A 24,024-nucleotide genomic window follows, 5' to 3' on the forward strand; every position below is an offset into this window, starting at 1 on the left:
TGTCTGTGCATTGGAACTCTAGGTTGTATTCAAAGGTTTGTGAGCTGTCCTACTTGTACATGGCAAGTCAGCTTGCTTAAGTTAACTGACAACAGATTTAATAAGTATTGCATAAACATGCGAGGAGGCAATGGGCTTCAGATCTCTTTGTACCGTAGCATGTCAAGTATGGGAGACATCAGATATCTCATACAGCCACACATTTTCACAGGAATGACAGCATCAGAGTGGTCAATAGAAGAGAGCAAGAGTTCAGTAGCATCTTAGACTAAAAAAATAATTGTGAAAGGTTATGAGCTTTTGTGAATCACAGCTTACCTCTTCATAGTGGCAAGCTGAAAATTAAGGACAGATCTGACCACCAGTGATCCATCCCACCCGTCCCCTGCCTCAGTTTTAATCCAATCTTTATTTGGTGGGGTATACTGCAACTCAATGCACTCATTCAGTAGTGTATGCCAAATACAATATGTACTGTACTAGGGAAGCCAGTTGTTTTTCCAGGTGAGATAGACCTGTCTTTTTGTGTACATTCTGCATGCTATTAAAACAATCAGCTGTGAAACTGCATATTAACAGGGCTGCTTTGTCCACAACAGCCGTTATCTACAAGGCTTCTTCATCTGTCTAAAGGGACCTTGCAATATTTACCATAGCACAGAGCTCTGCTGTTTCAGGACATCATCCTGCTATTCATAAACTCCACTTGACAGCATGAAGCCTCATGCATCTCTTCCTTAAAACAAATCATACTGAATGCCAGGGAAATCACTACAAGATGCTCCTATGATGCAAAATGGTGTTCCACCCTTTTCCCACTTCCAGGGATTGGAAACTGCCCAGTGCTCTTCATCTATTTTCTACATTCCCACTTGTGGAGTTCCATTATTTTTTCACTTGTCATCCATGTGGCAACAGCTTCAGCAAACAGATCACCTATTGAAGACCATTCTGGATTTTTGCAGCATTTAAACGGCTTTTAAAGGCACAATGCAATCTTTTCTGCCATCCCTTTCATATGTTTCAGCTTAGGATCTCCTGTGATTCTGTCATCACAGATGAGACAACACTGACAAATCTCTAGAAACGTAATATCAGGCTTCTCTCTTTGAAGGTTGTCTTCCTTGCCTCTATAATCTCTGCCCAAAGGACTAGTTAACTGTGTGTTCTAAGGGCAGACTATACACACCTTGTTTTTCATATGGACAAAGTAAATAAATTCTTGATGTTTCAGCAAATGGATATTCTCATTTTTAAGCTGTGTTATATATTGTGACATGTCATATGCCATCTATGATTAAAGCCTACTTTATAAAGATTATGACTACTTCTACAACTTTCGCCACTGATGTACCTACTTTGGACCTTTGCAAAGCCGCCACATGGCTGCAACCATCCACATCTTTAAAGCATTGCTTCCTCAACACTAGAGCAAGAGGAGATGCATCTTTTCATCAGATGGTGTTCAGTGCACTGCCTCCCCCCCCCAATTTCACTGCTTCCTGCTTTGAAGTAGGACCGATTTTGCACTCACCCTACGCTGCTCTCACGTTCATCTTCTCATCGCAGCATCCTTCTGATTTCCCACTATTTGCCTCGAAGCTGCAGCAAAGATCGGCATTTAAGTGGAGCAAACAGAAACTGGTTTTTACTGTGTTTTGCTGCTGCGCAAAAACGCAGATCCTTGCTGCAGCCCCAGGGCAGATAGTGGGAAATCGCAGGACCGGATCTATATGTTTTTTGATGAGGGGGGGCAAAATGAAAAATGATGTCCCCTTATGGGCCATCCTATCTTATGGTCTCATAGAATACAATGGACTCCATATCCAATTTGCCTTCCTCCCTCCATTGGCACCCGGGGCAAGCACCCCCCTCTGCCCCCCCTAGATCCAGCCTTGGGAAATCGGAAGGACGCCACACTGAGAAGACAAATGTGGGAGCGGCGTAAGATGAGTGTGAAATCGGTTTAGGTCAGCTTGCTATTCTGTCCATGTCCGTGATGCACAAAAACTGTGAAGATAAACATCAGGTTGCTTATCTGTAACTGGTGTTCTTTAGGTGGTCATCTCTATAGTCACACAAAATGTCTTTTCTCTGACTGGTAGGTTTAGAACTGACTGAACAGGAGTTCATGTCTCTGTCCACTTGGGTCATTATGTCACCTAAGTATCAGGAAAAAAAGTTAAGTTTATCTCTAGAAGTTGACAGGTTTTACTTTGTGCAGGCTCAAATATTTTTGCTATGTGATTGCTCAGAGAACACCACTTATTAGGCAAGCTGCCTCTTCTTTTCCTTCTCTGACAATCATAATTTTTTCTCCTAAACTGCAAAGTGAATTTAGTGCTATCCTGACAAATTAATTGATACACTGTTTTAATCCTTGGTTGGAGAATAATTAAATCTATGAAACTCTTATAAATGTCAGAAAAGAAATGTAAAGATGAATAAATTTTAACTATACTGAATATTACACAATAAGAATACGAAAGAGATAGAAGGAAACCGGAAAGTTAGTAACAATGTACAATAAATTAACCAAGTAGTTAATGCATGGTTCTAGATAATCATAGATAGGTTATCCACCAAGATTGCAGGACCAGAAAACTAAAGAGTTCATGAACAGGAGCCAGACAGGGTCACAGAAGACCCCATCAATGAAACTCACCCTTCTCCAGGGATCCCAGAGGAGATGGAGTGTCCAGGTAGATTCATCATGAAGTTTTGCAAGATGTTGGACTAAGTCTAGCTGTAAGTACCTGCAAGATTCCAGTCTTGGTAACAGCTCTATGAAGTCACCTTCAAAAATAGCCTCTTCCTGCTGGACAATTGTGGGATCAGAAGTTCCACTAGACCTTGCTATTGTATGCCTGATTCCTGTTGCCTTCTTGAATTCCTGCTTGGTTTGACTACTGCCTGCCTGTCTTGCCTCTGGTCTTCCTGTGCCCAGAGTCCTGACCTGCTCAAACAGAAACCTGGACAGATTAATCCTACCACACAGCAGATGGAGGACCTTGCAGCCAAAAACCAAACACCACAGGCCCAAGCATCCCAGCTAATTGCAGCTGTAGCCATGTTGCTGCAGCAGCAGCAAACAGCTGTAGGATGCATTCTGCCTGCGCCTCTTATTGGGAAATGCATGGTGAGCCCTCCTAAAAAAATCTGGAAGTAACTCTGGTGAGTTTCCTGAGTTATTTGCACAGTGCTATGGAGCTCTGATCTTGGGACTTCCCCAGTGATCCAATCAAGGTATGCTTTGTGCTCAGTCTGTAGAGGGGGAAGGCATCCAGATGGGCTACCCTACTCCTTCTGGAATATGAACTGAGGTTGGAAATTTCAGTCTGAGCTGACCACTGCCTTTACAGACTCTCAGAACAGAAATGACCAAGTGCTGGTTCTGTTATTTAAAGCAGGGGAGAGGATTGGTTGCAGACTATGTTGCAGACCTTTAGCTGCTGACCCAGGCCCTCGCCTGGAAAGATGCAGCAGGTGATTAATGGAAAATGCCATTTTGCTCCTATTATGACCAATACAAGTATCTGGTCATCCATTAGGCTCTGTAAGGAAGCTGTGGTATTCCTACATTTCAGGAATAGCATCTTCTGTGTCCTATTGGACCAATATGTCACAATATAGACTTCCACCTGATCACCTTAACTCTTGCATGCCTGTCTTGTGCTCAAATACTCTGATCTGCTCAAAGAGCAACCTGAACAGTACCATGTGATACAAATTAATCGGTATTAGTGTAGCTGTACTTTCAGCTCTTTTTTATTCTAGGCAAGCAATTAAATGGACATATGTAAATTCAGATTATAAATCAAACTATCATATATCTTTGTAGTTAGTAACTGGTATAAAGGATTTGCCTTGATTTAATTTTAATTGCAAAGTCTTGAAAGCACATTATACTGTACATTAACAAGTGCTTAGCCATGACAGAAAGAACAAAGTCAACTCCCAATGAAGAAAAATGTTTCAGTTTCTTGTTTATGTCTTAGTCAGTTTGTGCTGGAAGACAATTATTAGTCCTAGATTTCATAAGCTGTTTAGAGCCTTGATGGATGGACAGTTGCCATATTCAAAAGGTAACACTGATTTTTCTGTTTCATTTGAAAGTAAAACAGAAGAGTCAAAAGAATGAAATAGTTTCTTTTCTGCATAGTCTTATGACGTATTCAACATCGTGTATTTGTCAAGTTTACCTCTCAGCCAAGGCTAAAAAATTATGTTTGGTTTTCCTTTATGTAACATTTTCACTGTCCTTTTGTTGGTATTTTGTAAATGTTAATTTCTTAAGTTAGGGGGCAGATAACATCTGGGATTCAATGACTGGAAATCCAGCATGATTTGGCCTGAAAAAGCAACCGTGGGGTGGGGGGGTGGGCAGTAGGGGAGAAAAAAATTACAATATTGGCAACTGGTTTTTGTTTGTTTTCATCCTAGTGGGGGTTAAGTGAATCAGGAGATGTCCCTTTTGATTAGAGAAATGGTGCACTGGCAATGAGTGAACACCCCTTACTCCAGCGTTATGGTCTCAATCAATATTGGAGCACCCTATGGCTGTGTTTTGGGACCAAATTCCATTCAAGATAGCTCAGCATCAAATATCTGTCACTGAGGTTTTCCCCTTTATATTCACCTGTGCATATAGAAAGAAACTTGTGAAAATCAGCAGACATTATTTGTTTGCATTTCTGTTTCTGTACCCATACTCTTTCTCATATATATTACTCACACCTATCACAAGTACATCACACCTGCCATCTATTTACATTTTTGTATATAGAAAACTTATCTTAGAAATATCACATACCTTGCTCTCCATTCACACATACAGCCTAATTTGTCATCATCCTCTTCACCTTTTCCATCTTCTGCTCAATCTATTCCTGGATACTGCTGTAGTGACAATTTCATTCTTTAGCAGTCAAGATGTTTATGAACATTACATGGCATGACAACAGGAGAGTCAGAAGCAGTAGGAATCTCAAAGATTGCTGCGCAGGTTTTCTTAAGGGTTTCCCCCCTCATTTTCATGTCTCTTTGGGAACAGATTAGTAAAACTACCTGTAGAAAACTATCTGGCAAAGGGGAATTTTGACTTTCAAAAGCTTACACCTGCAAAATCATGTTAGTCTCTAAGGTGCTACTGGACTTGAGTCTAATTCTTTTACTGCAGACCAGCACAGCTGCCTTCTGAAACTACCTGCTGAAGGAAAGGAAAGGTCCCCTGTGCAAGCACCAGTCGTTTTCGACTCTGGGGTGATGTTGCTTTCACAACATTTTCACAGCAGACTTTTTACGGGGTGGTTTGCCATTGCCTTCCCCAGTCATCTACATTTCCCCCCCAGCAAGCTGAATACTCATTTTACCGACCTCGGAAGGATGGAAGGTTGAGTCAACCTTGAGCCGGCTATTTGAAAACCCAGCTTCCACCGGGGATTGAACTCAGGTCGTGAGCAGAGCTTAGAACTGCAGTACTGCAGCTTTAACACTCTGCACAATAGGGCTCTTCTGAAAGGCTGTGCTTATTCTTTCATTTGGGCCATCATCCATCTTTCTAAATGATGGTAAGCACTTTAAAATGGGTATTGTTGCTTGTCAAAATAGACAACAATGAAAGTAACAGGTAGCTTTGTTAAAAGTAAAATCACATATGCAAACAAAATGTACATGTATTTGAATGATTTCTTTCCTTAATAATATCGTCTATAGAAAAAGAAGCAAGCTGTAGAAGATGGAAGACAGGAGGCTGAAAATACTATAAAAGAAGGGAATGACATTCTTAATGAGGCTAATGACCTTGCAAATGAAATCAATTTAGCTGTAGAGGTAAGTTTAATACAGTTGGTGCACTGACATAATAAGTTAAATTTTCATAAAACTGGAGAAAATCAAACTGATTGATCTAATATTTACAAAAACTACAGTATCAACATTACAAACCATGGACTGGATCCAATGAGCCATGAAGAAAACAAGTTAATGAGAGCTGGTTTCTCTTTTCTCTACATGCTGCCATCTATAACTTCACTATGAGCTGTATTCTAGGGCAAGAGGGCTGCAACAATAATTGGAAATTGGCAGAAATGGTACACACACATCCCTTTTGTTGATATCTCCTGTTCTGCTCATGGAAGATAACTTGTTACTTATATTTCTGTGAGTTGAGGTTTTAATGGGTTTTAATAACTGTACACTGCTTTAAGTCCTGCTGATCACAATAAAAGCAGGATATAAATATTCTAATTAAATATTTATTATTTGCAAAATTTATACCTTCATTAAGACCAACAAGGCAACTAACAGATTAAAAATACACCTAATAAAATCACATTTCAGAAACCATTAAAGCAAAACAACACACATCATTCAAATAATTAAAACCAAGTTAAAATAAACATGCAATACAATAATATAGTTGTACATTTAAAAAGTTAAAAACAGGACAGGAAAGAAAGAACGCCAAACTAAACAAAAAGTCTTTACCTGCTATTAGAGGACAGCAACAGAAGGGCACAGGCCAGAGTCCCTGGGAAGAGAGTTGCAGAGCTTTGGGACCATGGCTGAGAAGTCTCTTTCCTGGTTCTCAGCTCTCTTTTTCTGACATCATAGCTTGCTAGTCGCCTTTAACCTTTTGCATCGTATTCCTGCATTCTGGAAGAAACTGAGTGGGAAAGCATGACTCTTCCCCCTTGACCATATGCAGATGAATCTGCATCTCTGAAGGAGAATATTTTCATGCCTAAAAGAAAGCTCTAGAGAAGGGGTGGCCAAACTTGCTTAACATAACAGCCACATAGATTTTATATTTTTTATTAATTTTAACTACAAAAAGAAAAAGCATAAGCACAAGTACAAGTACAGAAACATCAAGAGGGAGGGGGAAATACAGGGTGAGAGATCAGAAACAGAGAAAGCTGCAAATATATCAGTTACATTTTTACCTCAAAACAAAATACCTAATCCTTTCTACCTACAAGTATTGAGTTTTCCCCTTATATTCTACCATCTTCATTTTATATTGTACACTTTTTACTGAACTATTACTTAAAATACAAGTCTAAACTATTCTTCTTCAGCAAACATAGATATATAAAAAAATCACCAAGGTCTCAACACAGAGCTAACTGGATAAGCTTAACCATATTAAAAATACAAACTGACTTGTTATTATAACAATGTCATCATTTAGATAGGCATAAAAAACAAATATTTCTTTATCCTTCTAACTTACATATTTCAAACGGATAGAGAAAAAGATCAAATTTAAAATAACATAAAAAGTAGAGAGATAAGAAAGAAAAATGGTAAACAAGGAGCATATTAGTTTATCTATCTCAATATAAGCAATGTCTCCAAACAAACATATTAAGAGCATATCTATCAGATTACAAAATAATTGTGTTGTCTGTCTTCTTAAAAATTAACCCAAACTAACTGTTTATTTATCTAAATTTCTTTTCAGAACTTTTCAATCCTTTAGCTCTTATGTCCATATTAACCAGAGAGGAACAAACCTATTATGTCCCAAAGATCTCACTTTGCCTTTTAAAATCACACATCTTGTTGAGAGTTCCATATTATCCAGTTACCTACAGAGAGGGAAAACAATTTAAAATCCCCTCTTCCTGAAAGTTTTCCACTTTTTGATTTTTTTGATGATATGTGCATCCTCTCTCCTTAATGCAAGCAACCCTCTCAGTAACTATAGTAAAAATCCCATGCCATTAAATCCTCTCAAAAAAACTTCAAACAGCCTTAACTTCCAGTTCTTCTTAGTAACTGCGCCATAAGGTTTCATTTTAGTTTTCTTCTTTTCGTTTCCCGAGGGATCTTTTTCCATTTCCAACTCCACAGACATCACCAAGACCTCTGTCACTCTGCCCATGTAGATTCAAGTTTTCGCTAGCTTTCAACATAAAAGCTTCCATTTGCTTTTTTATCAACTCTGTTAATAAACCAAGGTCTTGCTTTAGAGAAAATATGATATCCATTGTATCTTTTTTATAAAACATTTCGCTTTGTGATGTCATTTTACTCCACCGAATAACTCAGTCTAATAATCAAAGTTGAAAAGTAATTTAGAGATCCAGTTAGTCCGTCCTTCCAAATCTCCACCAGCCATATATCTTGATTGTTGCCATTTCAGTTGCACTCAGATGACAAATACCAGTCTCTTTGGAATATATTTCATTTGTTCAGACCAAATTATAACTAAAGACTCCGGGTCGATTTAAGGATCTCTATTCAGTCAAAGTCAGATTGTTGCTGGCATTCAAAGTTGTTCTTTTTATCTTTTGGAAGCCAGATTCATGGGAAAGTGGATTCATGGGAAAGTGAGCTCAAGACGACGGAACCCTGATTGGTCTATGAGTCTCATAAGAGCCACGTAGAATAAATGTCACATGTTCAAGAGCTACAAGACATGAATGTCAGGTGTTCGAGAGCTGCAGGAAGAAAGGCAGGCAGGCAAATAGATGGGTGAGGGAGGAGGGAAAGCAACTTCAACTTTTAATGCATTCTTCAAGCTGCTGGCTGGCTTGGCTTGGAGAAGTGATTTAAAGAGAGAATTGCCTTCTCCAAGCCAGCTTCAAGAGCCACACAATATATGTGAAAGAACCACATGTGGCTCCCAAGCCACAGTTTGGCCACCCCTGCTCTAGAGGTTTCTCAGCTGTAGTTCTGCACAGGCACAAAGCAAAAATTCACAGATGACCGTGTGAAGAACAATAGTTGCAGGTTAGCAGCCTGTTCTTATTAGATAATTATAGACAGCCAGATTAACACAGTTTTTTTACACTTGAAGATGTATACAAATAAATATTTAGCAAGTGGTAATTTACCACAGTGCATTTAACTAATCCAACTGTCTTTTTGTATCACTCAGCCAAGTGATAAAGAAGTTAGTAATATATCAGATGCAGTATGATGCAAAATGGTTTTCATATCCATCCAAACAAGAGTTTTATCATGCCGTTACAAACACATCTATCAAATTACCATGTAGTGAATGGTTGTCTGTTATCTGTTCCTCATTGCCCTATAACCTGGAGCTAACCTGCACAAAAGTATTTAAAAACTCAATTATATCCCTGTATCTTTTTAATACCAAAGCAATTTTTTACATAGTTGATTACATTAAGGAAATGCATAAAAATTGTTTTGTAGACTGTGATGTATATTGGTTTCTTTTTAAATTTGCATTTGTATGTTGATACCACAGCAGCATGTGCATTTCTAGTCAACAGCCTCCTGTCATGACATACTCTTTGTTATTATGCCTGTTAAAAGATATAGTACTCAGGAATTGTGATTTTAGCTGAATAACAAATTTGTGTATTGATAGATTCATTGTTTATATTTTCTGTAATCACACTCTAAGATTTTATTAGTTAAGGAGGTACACCTGAAGGAACCTGATGATCTTCATCGTGGTCTCTGTGCAGTCTCACACATGCATCTTGCCTTCGGCAACGGATCCTAACCTCGGAGACTCCAAAGGTTCGCTTGAGCGTTATTTTTGGTGCACTTTCCGGCTCGCCCTGGGGAGCAGGCATCGACTGTGCATGCCTGGAGCGAGCGGAAGGCAGCTCTCCCACTCAGTTTCTTCCTAACTGCTGCTCGGACAACACCTACCTCGTTGTGTTCCTCTCCTTAGCTCGTTCTTCTCTTCATCTCCTATGGTATCGTATTGTATTCTTCTTTCTCCCCTACTATTTTGTCCCTATTTGTTTAAAAAAAAACCAAAAGGACCTTATTCTGCACTTTTCTTTCCTTTTCTCCTCCCCCTGCCCTCCCTTGTCCGGAGCACATGGAAGGGAAAACTACTTTCAAACAGTGCCACCGCTACGGAGCTAAAATCCCGTCCATTGACGGTCATTCCCACTGTCATTTTTGCCTTGGGGAAGCCCACAGGGTCGACTCTTGTACCCATTGTGCTAGTTTCGGCAAGCAGGTGCAAAAGAACAGGGCCGCCAGACTTCAGAGCTTTCTCCTTGAAAAGTCTCTCTGGGTTATGCCCTCTTCCAGCAATTCACCGCCTCCCCCATCTAGAGAGGGAGATTCGACTGCATCAGCCGCTGTGGCATCGCTCCGAAAGCATAAGTCCGACAAATCTGCTTCCTGCCATTACGAGTCCGGTCACAAATTTAAGAAGTCAAGCCACCACTTGGATCCATCTGCTTCGGCGCCCAAGGAACATCGGGAGTCTACAGACAAGACCAGCAAGTCTGCTCCTTCGACTTCAATGGCCTTGGCTTCGATGGCCTCGACTTCAACTTCCACCTCGACTCCAATGGCCTCGACTTCGACACAGTGTACAATCCCAACACTGCTGACTGCAGAACTCATGGCTCCCGCTGATGTCATTACTGAGATGCCTCAGCTCACTCGATCTGCAGATGTGATTCCGATTCCATCCAGATCTCCATCGCTCCACGGCTCCCTGCCTCTGGATATCCTGAAACCGGACCCTAGGCATCTTTTGGATCCGAACGCATTCAGGGACATCAGGGTTTCTCCCCTGTATAGAGAACCGAGCACCTATCAAGATGTCGGGGTTTCTCCCCTGTATAGAAAGCTTCGTGAGTCATCCACCCAAGTCTCAACCCAGCTTTATAGAGAAACGTCGACTCAGTTCTCGACTCAGAACTACAGGGCACCTCTCAACAGAGAACTTTCTCACTGTTCTCGCTCACCCATCCACACGGATCGCCGCCATGACTACCACTACTGTTACAACTATTCCTCAGCCCCGAGATCACCTTCGCCTCGGTACCGTAGGGCTTACAGGTTTTTTCCCAGATCTCCTTCACATGAAAGACTTCAGTGCTCTCGGTACCATGATTATGCTGAGTATAGGCACTCTAGGAGTCTACATGCTTTACCCACATATGTACCTTGCCTCCAAGCCTTGGCCTCGACATCACTGGACCTTCAGGATGCCTACTTCCACATATCAATAAGGCTTCAACACTGGAAATACTTGAGATTCGCCGTGGGTCACCACCACTTCCAATATCAGGCCCTCCCATTCGGGCTACCCACGGCCCCTCGCATTTTCATAAAGTGTATGGCAGTGGTAGCTGCAGCTCTGCGTCTTCAAGATATCACCATCTTCCCATACCTGGACAACTGGCTCCTGACTGCTCAGTCACCTCAACAGCTCGAATGGAAATTCAGGTCACGCTATCGCTTCTAGCATCCTTAGGTCTGTGTGTGAACCTTGCCAAGTCACAACTCACCCCTACCCAGGACTTACAATTCATAGGTATTCGCTTCTGCACACACCTTCATATGGTTTTCCTTCCTCTTCCACGCAGTCTACAACTCATAATGACTGCCACTGCTATTCTTCAATCTCCAACTCAACCTGCTGTCATATTTCAACGTCTTCTGGGATACATGGCAGCAACTACATCCATCATCAAGTTTGCCAGGCTTCGGATGAGGCCTCTGCAACTTTGCTTTGTCCGCGCCTTCCACCTTCACAGGCAGCCCCAAACCACGATTCTCACTGCACCCAAGGACGTCCTCTTCTCTCTTCACTGGTGGACCCTTCAGCCCAACTTGCTTCAGGGGATGCCCTTCATCCTGCCTTTCCCTACTGCCAATGTCACCATGGATGCCTTGAAGTGGGGTTGTGGAACCCACTTCGAGGACAAGACTGTCAGGGGTCTGTGGTCTCCTGCAGACAGAAAATTCCACATCAACTGCTTGAAACTAATAGCGGTCCACAGATCCCTTCAATCCTTCCTTCCTTCTCTGACGGGTCGTCATGTTCAAATCACATCAGACAACATGGCAACCGTCTTCTACATAAACAGACAGGGAGGAACGAGGTCTCTTCGACTCTGCCATCTCTCCATTACCATTTGGAAATGGTGCATCAAGCACAACATTTACATCACTGCAATCCATCTACCCGGAGTGGAGAATACTCTAGCAGACTCTCTCAGCCGGGTTCGACTGGATGACCACAAATGGTCACTCAACCCTGCACATCTTCACCACATCTTCCGTTGCTTTGGGAGCCCCAGTGTAGATGTCTTTGCCACACAACAACACCAAATGCCATCACTTCTATGCAAGGGGGAGCAACGATGCATTTCTCCACGTTTGGACGAGAGGTCTCCATTACCTGTTCCCTCCATTTCCACTCATCACATGCTCGATCCTCAAGATCGCCCAAGATCAGACAGACTGCATTCTCATCACTCCGTGGTGGCTGAGACAACCATGGTTCACAAGGCTTCTTCAGCTATCCTGCCACTCCTGTCATTGCCTCCCTATGGTACCCGACCTCCTCACTCAACATCAAGGTCAAGTCTGGCACCACAATTTTCAGATTCTACGCCTCACAGCATGGAGGATCCGACCATAACACTGCCCCCAGAAGTGCAACATGTTATCCTCAACGCTAGGAAACCATCCACTAGAAGTTCCTACCTTCTCAAATGGAAGCGCTTCTCCACATATGTACAATCTCATGACATTAATCCAGACATGGCTCTTATCCCTTTTATTCTACAGTACTTATTGTCATTGCAAGCTTCAGGACTTACTCTTCCCTAAAGGTTCATTTGTCCGCCATCTCATCATTCCATATTTCTGTTGATGGTCAGACAGTTTTTTTCTCATCATTTTTCTAAAGCTTTCCTCAAGGGACTTCTATATCTACATCCCCCAGTTAAACCCATCGTTCCTGCTTGGAGTTTATCCTTAGTCCTAGCTCAGCTTGTTAAACCTCCTTTCGAGCCCTTAGAGTCTGTTGATTTACATTTACTTTCTTGGTTGCCCTTACCTCAGGTAAATGAGCAAGTGATCTGTGCGCCTTCTGCTCTGATCCACCTTATACAGTCTTCCATAGTTCCAAGGTGGTCCTTCAAACGGACCTCACTTTTCTACCAAAGGTCGTCTCCCCTTTCCACCTTTCAACTGCTGCCTCCTTACCAGCTTTCTTCCCAGAACCCAAGGACTCACGTCAAAGAATACTAAATACTTTCGACTTGAAGAGAGCCTTATCCTTCTATGTTGCACGTACACAACCTTTCCGAAAGGACACTAATTTGTTTGTAGCCTATGGCAAGCCCCATAAAGGCTCCAAGATATCCACCCAAAGACTTTCCAAATGGGTGTCTAGTACAATTCGGTTGTGTTATGAGCCTGCTAAACAACCATTACCTGTCAGACTCAGAGTTCATTCTACTAGAGCCATCTCGACTTCTTCAGCATTTCTGCATGGAGTATTCTTAGAGGACATTTGTGCTGCTGCAACCTGGTTCTCTCAGTCCACGTTCGTCGCTCATTATGCCCTGGACGTTCATGCTAGACGTGATACCTCCTTCGACCAGGCAGTCCTCCGCTCAATCTTTCACTAATACTTCTCCAGTGCAGCATAATGCAAGGTGAGTGCCATATGTGAACTAACTATTGTGTTTGCTTACCAGTTGCCAACACTCACCTCCTGTGTTTAGCTTATTAATCACCCATGTGTGGGACTGCACAGAGACCACGATGAAGATAAACAGGTTGCTTGCCTGTAACTGATGATCTTCGAGTGGTCATCTATGCAGTCACACACGCCCACTCAGCCTTCCCCTCTGCTGGAACTTTGCTTTCCTGCACGGATGTCAATAGCGACTGGAAGAAACTGAGTGGGAGAGGCGCCTTCTGCTCATTCCAGGCATGCGCAGTCAGTGCCTGCTCCCCAAGGCTAGCCGGAAAGCGTGCCAAAAATAACACTCAAGCAAGCTTTTGGAGTCTCTGAGGTTAGGATCTGTTGCCGAAGGCAAGACCAAGTGTGTGACTGCACAGATGATCACTCGAAGATCATCAGTTACAGGTAAGCAACCTGTTTTTGTTGCATCCATCCACTTCTGAAGATAAACAAGTATAATCCTGGCCAACTCTTGGATAGGAGACTGCTTGAGAATTAAAACCTTGAATCACTGGATAGTAATAAACAGATAACTGTAATGCCATGGGGGGAAATAACAGGCAGAAAACTTACATTCAGTTGCCTAAACTTTCTTTTGTTTTGTGTTTCTCAGTATGTGGATGATGTTCGGGACAAAATAGGTCCATTGTCTGATGAGCTGAAGGACAAAATAGATGATCTGTCTCAAGATGTCAAAGACAGGAGACTTCCAGAAAAAGTGTTGGAGGCAGAGAGTCATGCAGCTCAACTAAATGATTCATCTGCAGTATTGGATGGGTATGTTAACCATGAGTTTGTAATTTTTTTAACCGTGAAATAGAATATTCTGTAAAATTCTCTTAATAAAAAATTATGTTTAATATTTTATTCTAGAATAAATGAAAAGCTGTGGCAGATAAAATTAATTATCCTTTTAGTTGAGCCTTCTGTTTCACACAGTGACAACCTGATGCCCCTGGGAGGACAACAACTAGAGCTCAGAGCCCAAATCCTTCTTTCATTGCTGCTTTCTACACTGATACTCAGAGAGTTGCTTTCTCTAAGCTTGTAGGTTCCACTTAGTCATTACAGCTACTAGTCATTGATGGACCTCTCCCTTTTAAACCAGGGAATTTCATATTTGGTCATTGCATCATTGCGATCTTTCCCAAATTGAAATCACAACTGTCCAGTCATTCCCAAATACAATACAAGACATAGGACCCAGGTTGTGATGCTCAGCCTTGTCTTCAGTTTCATGGCAGCAGCTATAGAAAGGAATAAAGCCAGGCTATTCCAGAATTCCTGGCAGCTAGAATTATCAGAGGCTTAAACATGCCACTGTGATCTGTGCTTCGGTCTCTGGCACCAGAATTTACCTGTTGCATGGACTGTCCTTAGGCAGTGTGGGGATGTTCATTTTTTCAGACAAGAACCAAGTAGGAATGTTTGTTTACTATACAGGTAGAAGGCTTTGTGTTTTTGTTTACTCTCCCATATACTTTAAAAAGTTGTGATGGATTTTAAATCCCAACAGGATCCTCGATGAAGCTAAAAACCTCTCATTCAATGCCACAATAGCTTTCAAGGCCTACAGCAACATCAAGGACTATATTGATGAAGCTGATGGAATTGCCAGAGGAGCCAAAGCCCGTGCCAATGAAGCCATACAACTGGTAAGAGAAAGTGAGGGGAAAATGTATTTTTAAAACAATTCTAATGCTGTTCTGACAGCAGCCACTAGGAGCTCAGGGAAGGCAGAGCCATACCATACCAAACCTTTAACGGCATAACAGTTGCAAATAAAAATACACATAATATAAAAATTTAAACATTGGAGATAAAATCAAAATGAAACCAAGCTTACAGATGCATTCATACATGGTCAGATTTAAATTTAAGGATGTCAGCCAAAAATTTTGCCACAGCCTTGCTAACCTCCCCCTCAGTATCATTCAATAAATAATAACAGGGTGGCAGAATAGACAAATCTGGGGAGAAAGGAAGCTTGCAAAATAAATCTTTAAGGAGATTATGATAAAAGGAACAATCAAGCAGTATATGCTGAATTGAGTCGAGAATATTTGCTCCACAGGAACAGAGTCTGTCACCTAAAGGGACTCGATGATATCTCCCTTGTAAAACTTTGGAGGAAAACGCATTTAGTCTAGCCAACATAAATGCCCTGCGATGACTTGGAATTGTTAAGTCTGATAGATAATGGGGCATTTTGCCGCAGAAAGCATAAAGACCTAAGGAAGCTGGGGAGCAAATATAAGGGTCTGTTGGCCGTAGTTTCGTTTCCTCCAACTCCCACAGTCTATATTTAATACATCTGAAGAAGTAAAAAAAATCATCAACCTCTATCCCCAACTGGTTAAGTTTGCACATAAGCACTGCTGTCCAGGATGAAATATATGGGTCTCTTTTCATACAATCAAGAAGGCTGTTAGGATCTGTTCTAAAGTGAATTTTGAGTGAGAATTCAAACACTGCAATCCAGGCTTTTATCTCCACCAAAGACTGACCCACTTCAGAGCAGAGAGCAAAGTAGGACACACATTTTGACATACCAAGAATTTGTCTAAAGAATGAGGCTTGAATGCCCTCCACTTTCCTGGTAAATGCTGAGATCCATATAGGGATTCCATAGAGAATTTGGGCTAGCATTTTAGCTTTGAACACTTTAATTTCTGCTGGAACTAATTGGTTGCCCCTTGCAAAGAAAAACTGTTTAATTTGAGCAGCCGAACATTTAGCCAAGTTCACGATGTTGTTACGATGTGAAACCCAGCTTAATTTGTGATTAAAAGTGATCCCCAAGTATTTTAAAAAAAAATTGTTTGCTCAGTTGTTGAGTTGCCAATAAACCATCTCTGTGGGTGCCAGCAGTTTGAAAAGACAATTACTTAAGATTTGGCATAATTGATAGAGAGTGAATTACAATTACAGTAGTCATAGAAGGCATTCAAATACCTTTGCAGGCCCACACTTGTGCAAGAGAGGATGGTAGTATCATCGGCATAAAGTAATAAGGGGACCGCTTGGCCTGCTAGTTTAGGCGGATGACCATTAATAGGGTTCAAAAATTGTACCAGGTCAGTTTAAAATAAATTTAAAAGATGCAGGGCCAGCACGCAACCATGTTTAATCCCCTTTAACACTGGGATTTTGCTAGTCAAGTCACCACTAGAAGAAAATTTCACTTGGCAAAAAGTATTAGAATGAAGTTTCCTCAAGAGAAACAGCAGACGAGGGTCCATTCCCAGGTAACCTAGCTTAATCCATAATTGGGCTCTATCTATTGAATCAAATGCGCCCTTCAAGTCGATGAAGGCAGCATATAATTTTTTGTCCTGGTATGCATATATTTTTTAGCAAGGAAGGCCAGAGTGAAGCAATGGTTCATAGCAGATTTGCCTTTGGAGAATCCAATTTGTTCAGGACCTATGATGTTGCCTAGACACAGCCAGTCAGTTAATCGGAGTTCTAAATGTTTGGCATACAATTTGCCCACTATAGATAATAAACTAATGGGGCGGAAATTTTCTGGTAACTCCAAACCCCCCACCCCTTTTGTAAATTTGAATGATTATAGAATCAAGCCAAGAGTCTGGGATGGAGCCACACAGATCAATGAAAGAGAACAATTTTGCAAGGGGCAAGAGCCACCAATCGGCAAACTTTGTGAATACCTCAGCAGGAAGGCCATCAAAGCCTGGTGCTTTACCCGCTTTTAAATCCTTCAATAAATCACTGATTTCCTCTGGAGTTACTGGAGGCCAGACCAGCATATCAGTAACTGTGGGGTTTGCTAAGATAGGAAAGGATACACATGGAACAGCAAAAATGTTAGAGAAGTAATCAACCCATGTTTCCGCAGAAATATTTGGGTCAGTAACAGAATTGTTTTTTAGATTACCCAACATGATTCTCCAGAAAGCTTTATTATCATTAGATTTTATCGAGTGGTAAAGTTGGTCCCATTTATTTTGAAAGAAAATTTTCTTTTTGGATGTAATAAGCGCCAGGTAGGCTGTCTTACAAGCAATATAGGCCTTAATTTTTGTTGGGTCTTTGGAGTGACAGGCCTCTTTAAATTGTGCTCTCAGTTCTTGTTTCCAAGCTAAACAATCTGTATCGAACCAGCTAGAGAAACTAGACCTAGACAAGATCACAGGTTTAGCTTTAGCACTACAGTAATCAATTAATAATGAGAATCCTGAAAGGATTGCATCATCTGAATTGAAATTTATGATTGAATCCCTTAATCTGCACGGTACTTCAGAGCCAAAGAGGGAAGAAAACTCCCTTTCTAGGGCCGGGGACCACTTGATTTTTTTTAGAACATTCTCAGAGGCCTTCACAGATTGGGAAGATGATACCATATTAACCTCCAGATCCAATTTTAAAGATAGAATTAGGAGCAAGTGGTCACTTTCCATGCGTGAATCAATGTAAAAGTTATTGATAGATGACAGAAGGTTGGGTGAACCCAAACACTGCAACCCCGTGTGGAAAAAAAAGTAAAATCAGTTGCAGCTGGATATTTGGAGAGACCATTAAATATTATAGCATTGTGTGCTATGCAGAATTCAATTAATCTAAGACCCGCCTTTTTGGTTAAAGTATCTTTAGAACAACGGGGCAAACATAATTGTAGTGGAAGGGATTCAGCCACTTCAAAGCCAAAATGAGAGATCCATTTCTGATTATTACTGCCTATCTGAGCATTAAAATCACCAAAAATCATGAGCTGAGCAGTATGGAATTTCCTAGACAAAGACATCACAAGGGAGATTAAAATCTTTAAAATCCGTCAATCTAAAACTGTCTTCCGCCCATGTTTCTTGAAGGAAGACACAATCAAAGAATTTCAAAAAGTCCAAAAAATTTGAGTCATTCACTTTACTCTTCCACCCAGTTATGTTCCAGGAGACAACGTGGATATTACTTGTAGCTTCCCTAGCTGGTAGTCAATTGATAATGGATATCCTTTCTAGAACCCTGGTGTCGTCACTGAAAATACAGCCATTATGTTGGGTTGCCCTTGAGCCAGTTAGAGAGGGTTTTATGGTCAGATCAATTAAGTCAGCCGATGGGGGACAAGGGGACAGGGGGTTGCCTGCAGGATCCAGGTTGATTGAAGGAACTGATTTTCCCGGCTCTAAAGACCTTTGCAGCTGCCACTTAGTACATTCAAGTCTTACGAGGATCGCCTGTTGTTCTTTTGCTGGAAGGCTCCCAAATGACTGCAGAAGGTCACCTTCTATTGAAACATTAAAGGGACTATGCATCACATCCATAGAGGGCTTCACTGATGACTCATTATCCAACTCAGGGTTTGATTGGGACTGACTAGAGCATGCTCTGGATACCTTAAAACACATCAAAGCCTCATATTTTGCCCCTGAAGATGATGCCTTCTTCAAAAGATGAGGATTACTTCGCGTACTGTCCCTTGTGGACAAGTTTGGCAGCAGAGCATTAGTTTGAGAGTTAATAAAGGATCGTACAGGGAAAACCCCCTTCGACTATAAGTAATTCTTTTGCTTCAAAATTAGTGAAGGAATGTTTGGGGATTGAAAGGTAAGCAGAATCCTCTGCATTTGAGACTGATCATTAAGAGATTCGATGGTAATCAAGTCAATTTTGTGATAGTTCAGATGTAGAAGTTCACAGAGATGAGATTTAACTAAAAGTTTACTTCTCCAGCATGGGGTCTTTCTGTCATAAGGACAAACTGTGATGCTTACCTTATTGGGCTGTAGAACCAATTCTTGCACATTCCTTTCATGGCCCACACTGACCTTAGACTCCATAAAGGAGCTCTGGGGATCCACATCCTGTGTTGCAGACGGACACCGCTTTAAAGGGTGTCAATCAACAATTAAACTAACAATTTAAAACCACAGTTTAAAACCACAATTTAGTTTGGTGCTACAATCTTAATATGACACAATTGCTCATGGTGATGGTACAGTAGTTCCACATTAAAAAGCCAGCTGGAAGAGGATGGTCTTGCAGGCCCGGCAGAACTGCTCAAGGTTCCGCAAGGTCCGTATCTCTTCTGGTAACTGCTTCTTCCAGTGGGGAGTTGTAACCGAGAAGGCCCTCTCCCTCGTGGCATTCAATTTGGCCTCCTTCGGCCCAGGGATAGTCAGCAGGTTTTGCGAGCTAGATCTCAGTACTCTCTGGGGAACATATGGAGAGAGATGGTCCCGAAGGTAGGCAGGTCCTCGGCCATATAGGGCTTTAAAGGTAATAACCAGCACCTTGTAACAAATCCGGTACACAACTGGCAGCCAGTGCAGTTCCCGTAGCCTAGGCTGTATATGCTCCCACTTAGGGAGTCCCATTAACAGTCTGGCTGCCACGTTCTGCACTAGCTGTAGGTTCTGGGTTCAGCACAGGGGCAGCCCTATGTAGAGGGCATTACAGTAGTCTAGTCTCAAGGTGACCGTTGCATGGATCACTGTTGCCAGGTCATCACGCTCCAGGAAGGGAGCCAGCTACCTCACCTGCCTAAGATGAAAAAAGGCGGTTTTAGCAGTGGCTGCTGGGCTCCATTGACAAAGAAGGCTCCAATAGCGCCCCCAAGCTCTTGACCCTGCGCCCTGCTTTCAGTGGCACACCATCAAAAACTGGTAGGGGAATTTCCCCTCCTTGGCCGCCACGGCTCAGGCAAAGGACCTCTGTCTTCGCTGGATTCAACTTCAACCTACTCAGCCTGAGCCAACCTGCCACGGCTTGCAACCCCAGATCTAGATTTTCTGGGATATCGCCAGACGGTGATAGAGTGGATAGAGTTGGGTGTCATTAACGTACCTCCGGGCAGTCCATACCTCCGGGCAACCTGGCAAGGGGGCGCATGTAGATGTTAAACAACATCGGGGAGAGAACCGCCCCCTGAGGCACCCCACAATTAAGTGGGTGCCTCTGGGACAGCTCTCAATCGCCACCCTTTGTCCCCGACCATCAAGGAAAGAGAGAAGCCATTGCAAGGCCAGCCCCTGAATCCTATGTCGATGAGGCGGCGGGTCAGTAACTGGTGGTCGACCGTATCGAACGCAGTTGATAGGTCTAACAACAACAGCACCGCCAAACCACCTCGATCCAAGTGCCGCTGGAGATCATCCACGAGGGCGACAAGCACTGTCTCCATCCTGTGGCCCAGGTGGAAGCCGGACTGGTGTGGATCTAGAATGTCATCCAGAAAGCTCTGCAACTGTAACACCACTGTCCTCTCAATAATTTTGCCCAAAAAGGGCAAATTTGAGACTGGCCGGTAATGTGCCAATTCGGTTGGGTCTGATGTAGCCTTTTTCAGGAGGGGGCGGACCACAGCTTCTTTGAGAGGTGTTGGAAAAAGACCCTCCAATAGGGATCTATTTACGATGTCCCGAATAGGACTTCTTAGCTCCCTCTGGCAAGCTTTAATTAGCCAGGAGGGGCATGGGTCCAGATCACAAGTTGTTGGGCGTACAGCAGAGAGAATTCTGTCTGCTTCCTCCAAGCTGAGTGTGTCGAAGTGATCCAGGATTAAATCAGAAGACAGGCACGGGACCTCGAGTTCACATATTTATTTATTTTTATTTATTTATCTGAGATTTATATCCCGCCCTTCCCACTAAGTGGCTCAGGGCGGCTTACAACATGTAAAACTAACATAAAATATAAAATTAAGCATTAAAATTAACATTACATAATTTATAGTTAAAAATCTAAACATTTTTTATATACATAAAACATTAAAATCATTCAGCGGTCTTAAGTTACGCTCAATTCAAATTTGATGTTCAGTGTTCAGTACTCAGTGCCGGTCAGTTGTGGGCCAGCCGGAAGAGGGCTGTCTTACAGGCCCTGCGGAATTGGGTAAGGTCCCGCAGGGCCCTTACCTCTTCCGGCAGCTGGTTCCACCAAGATGGAGCCATTATGGAGAAGGCCCTGTCCCTTGTAGCTTTCAAACGGGCTTCTTTTGGCCCGGGGACAACCAGGAGGTTTTGAGTTCCCGATCTCAGTGCTCGCTGGGGAACATGTGGGAAGAGACGGTCCCTCAGGTAGGCAGGTCCTAGGCCATATAGGGCTTTAAAGGTAATAACCAGCACCTTGTATCGAACTCGGTAGGATATTGGCAGCCAGTGCAGAGCCCGAAGTCCCAGCTGAATGTGCTCCCACCTTGGGAGCCCCAATAACAACCGGGCGGCGGCGTTCTGCACCAGCTGCAATTTCCGGGTTCGGCACAGGGGCAGCCCCATGTAGAGGGCATTGCAGTAGTCCAACCTCGAGGTGACCGTAGCATGGATCACCGTTGCTAGATCGTCGCGCTCCAGGAAGGGAGCCAGCTGCCTTGCCCACCTAAGATGGAAGAATGCGGACTTGGCAGTGGCTGCTATCTGGGCCTCCATTGTTAAGGAAGGCTCCAGAAGTACCCCCAGGCTCCTGACTCTATGCGTCTCAATCAGCGGCGCACCGTCAAAAACCAGAAGGGGTATTTCCCTTCCCAGACCCCGACGGCCCAAGCAAAGGACCTCTGTCTTCGCCGGATTTAGCCTCAGCCCGCTCTGTTTGAGCCACCCGGCCACAGCCTGTAGTGCCCGGTCCAGATTTTGTGAGGCGCAGACCGGCCGGTCGTCCATAAACAGACAAATCTGGGTGTCATCAGCATACTGGTGACAACCCAGCCCGTACCTTCGGGCAATCTGGGCGAGGGGACGCATATAGATGTTAAATAACATCGGGGAAAGAACCGCACCCTGAGGCACCCTGCAATCAAGCGTGTGCCTGCGGGACAGCTCATCCCCAATAGCGACCCTCTGTCCCCGACCTTCAAGGAAAGAGGAAAGCCATTGCAAGGCTAACCCCTGAATCCCCGCGTCGGCGAGACGGCGGGCCAGCAGCCGATGGTTGACCGTATCGAACACCGCCGATAGGTCCAACAACATCAGTACCGCCGAGCCGCCCCGATCCAGATGCCGTTGCAGGTCATCTACTAGGGCGACCAGCACCGTCTCCGTCCCATGGCCCGGGCGGAAGCCGGACTGAAGGGGATCAAGGACGGAAGCGTCATCCAGGAAAGTCTGTAGCTGCATCGCTACTGCCCTCTCGATAAGTTTGCCCAAAAAGGGCAAATTTGAGACCGGCCGATAATGTGCCAATTGGGCCGGGTCTAATGATGTTTTTTTCAAGAGGGGACGGACCACCGCCTCTTTAAGCTGTGTTGGAAATTGCCCTTCCGTGAGGGCAATACATACTGTATCTAATGTGGTAGGGAGTTTGTGGCGGAGCGATGTGATCTTATCTGCAAAAGATTTCGCAAAAGCCTCACAGCCTATCTCTAATTCCTTAGCATTTGGCCTGCCTTGCAGCAGTGTTGTAAGATTCTAAATCATCCTAAACAATTGCGCCAGGCGTGAATTTGCAGATTCAATCTTAGCCACAAAGTAAGTCTTCTTTGTTGCTTTGACTGCCATCTCATAGGACCTTATAAACTCTCTATAAGATGTTCTAGTCGCTTCGTCCCGAGTATGCCGCCATCGCCTCTCTAGCCGTCTGAGTCCCTGTTTCAGCTGTCGCAGCTCCAGGGTATACCACAGAGCCAGCTTAACGCGGGGGCGCAGAGGGCATCGAGGTGCGATCTCATCAATGGCTCTGGAGAGCCGGGCATGCCAGGAGTCAACCAGATCATCGAGAGAATCGCCAGGGGGCCAGGGATCCCGTAGAGCCATTTGGAACCGCTCTAAGTTCACCGCCCAAACTGGTTTGGAGTGGAGCATCCACACGAGCCTTGAGGGCAAAGTGGTCCAACCATGGCACCGCCTCTGTGGTTATATCGTCCACCATAACCTCGGCCGCAGAGATCAAGTCTAACGTGTGTCCTGCCTGGTGAGTGAGCAATGTAACAAATTGGGAGAGCCCCAGTGTCGCCATGGTTGACACTAGGTCCATCGCCTGACTAGAGGCCGCGTCATCAGCATGGACATTGAAGTCACCCAGGATCACAAGCCTTGGGTACTCCAGTGCCCAGCCTGTTGCGGCCTCGATCAGGGATGGTAAGGCACTGGCTGGTGTGTTAGGCAGACGGTACACCAGCCAAATCACCAACCCCTCCCCATCGTCCCACACCAGACCGACACATTCAATACCATTGATCTCTGGAGCCGGGAGAGCCCTAAAGGAGTAAGCCTCTCATATGAATAGGGCCACCCCTCCCTCCCGCCTGCTAGTCCGTGAGTGGTGAAAGATTGAGTAACCCAGGTAAACTGTTTGGGAGAGGGCCACTGTGTCTCCCTTTTGCACCCAGGTCTCAGTCACACAAGCCAGGTCCACGTCCTGCTCGAGCAAAAATTCTCGGAGAACAGAGGTCTTATTATTTATGGACCTGGCATTGCATAACACCAATGACGGAGGCGAGTCATTCAACCTGGCCCCACTACCTGTCACCCTCGGGATGGGACACAGACTGGAAGGTGATCGAGCACTACCTGGTCTCGGTCTCCTTCCCTTGTATCGTTGTCTGTTCCCTCCGTCATACCTCCCCCCCCCCAGGAGTACTGGAATCCCCAGGCCAGTCATCTCTCACTGGTCTCTACTTCAGCTGGAAC

General features: G+C 43.6%; 1 protein-coding gene across 8 annotated transcripts in view; it reads left to right on the forward strand.

The window, feature by feature from the left end:
• LAMA2 (laminin subunit alpha 2) overlaps positions 1 to 24,024 on the forward strand; it is a 900,941-nt gene that overhangs the window by 737,339 nt on the left and 139,578 nt on the right. For all 8 annotated transcript variants that reach the window (XM_060239150.1, XM_060239173.1, XM_060239164.1 and 5 more), the window contains 3 exons: positions 5,716 to 5,832; positions 14,055 to 14,218; positions 14,958 to 15,096. In XM_060239150.1, the coding sequence (XP_060095133.1) occupies positions 5,716 to 5,832; positions 14,055 to 14,218; positions 14,958 to 15,096 (420 nt within the window). The remainder of the gene's footprint in view (positions 1 to 5,715; positions 5,833 to 14,054; positions 14,219 to 14,957; positions 15,097 to 24,024) is intronic.

The sequence above is a fragment of the Heteronotia binoei genome, chromosome 1, assembly GCF_032191835.1.
Source record: "Heteronotia binoei isolate CCM8104 ecotype False Entrance Well chromosome 1, APGP_CSIRO_Hbin_v1, whole genome shotgun sequence".
Taxonomy (NCBI): Eukaryota; Metazoa; Chordata; class Lepidosauria; order Squamata; family Gekkonidae; genus Heteronotia; species Heteronotia binoei.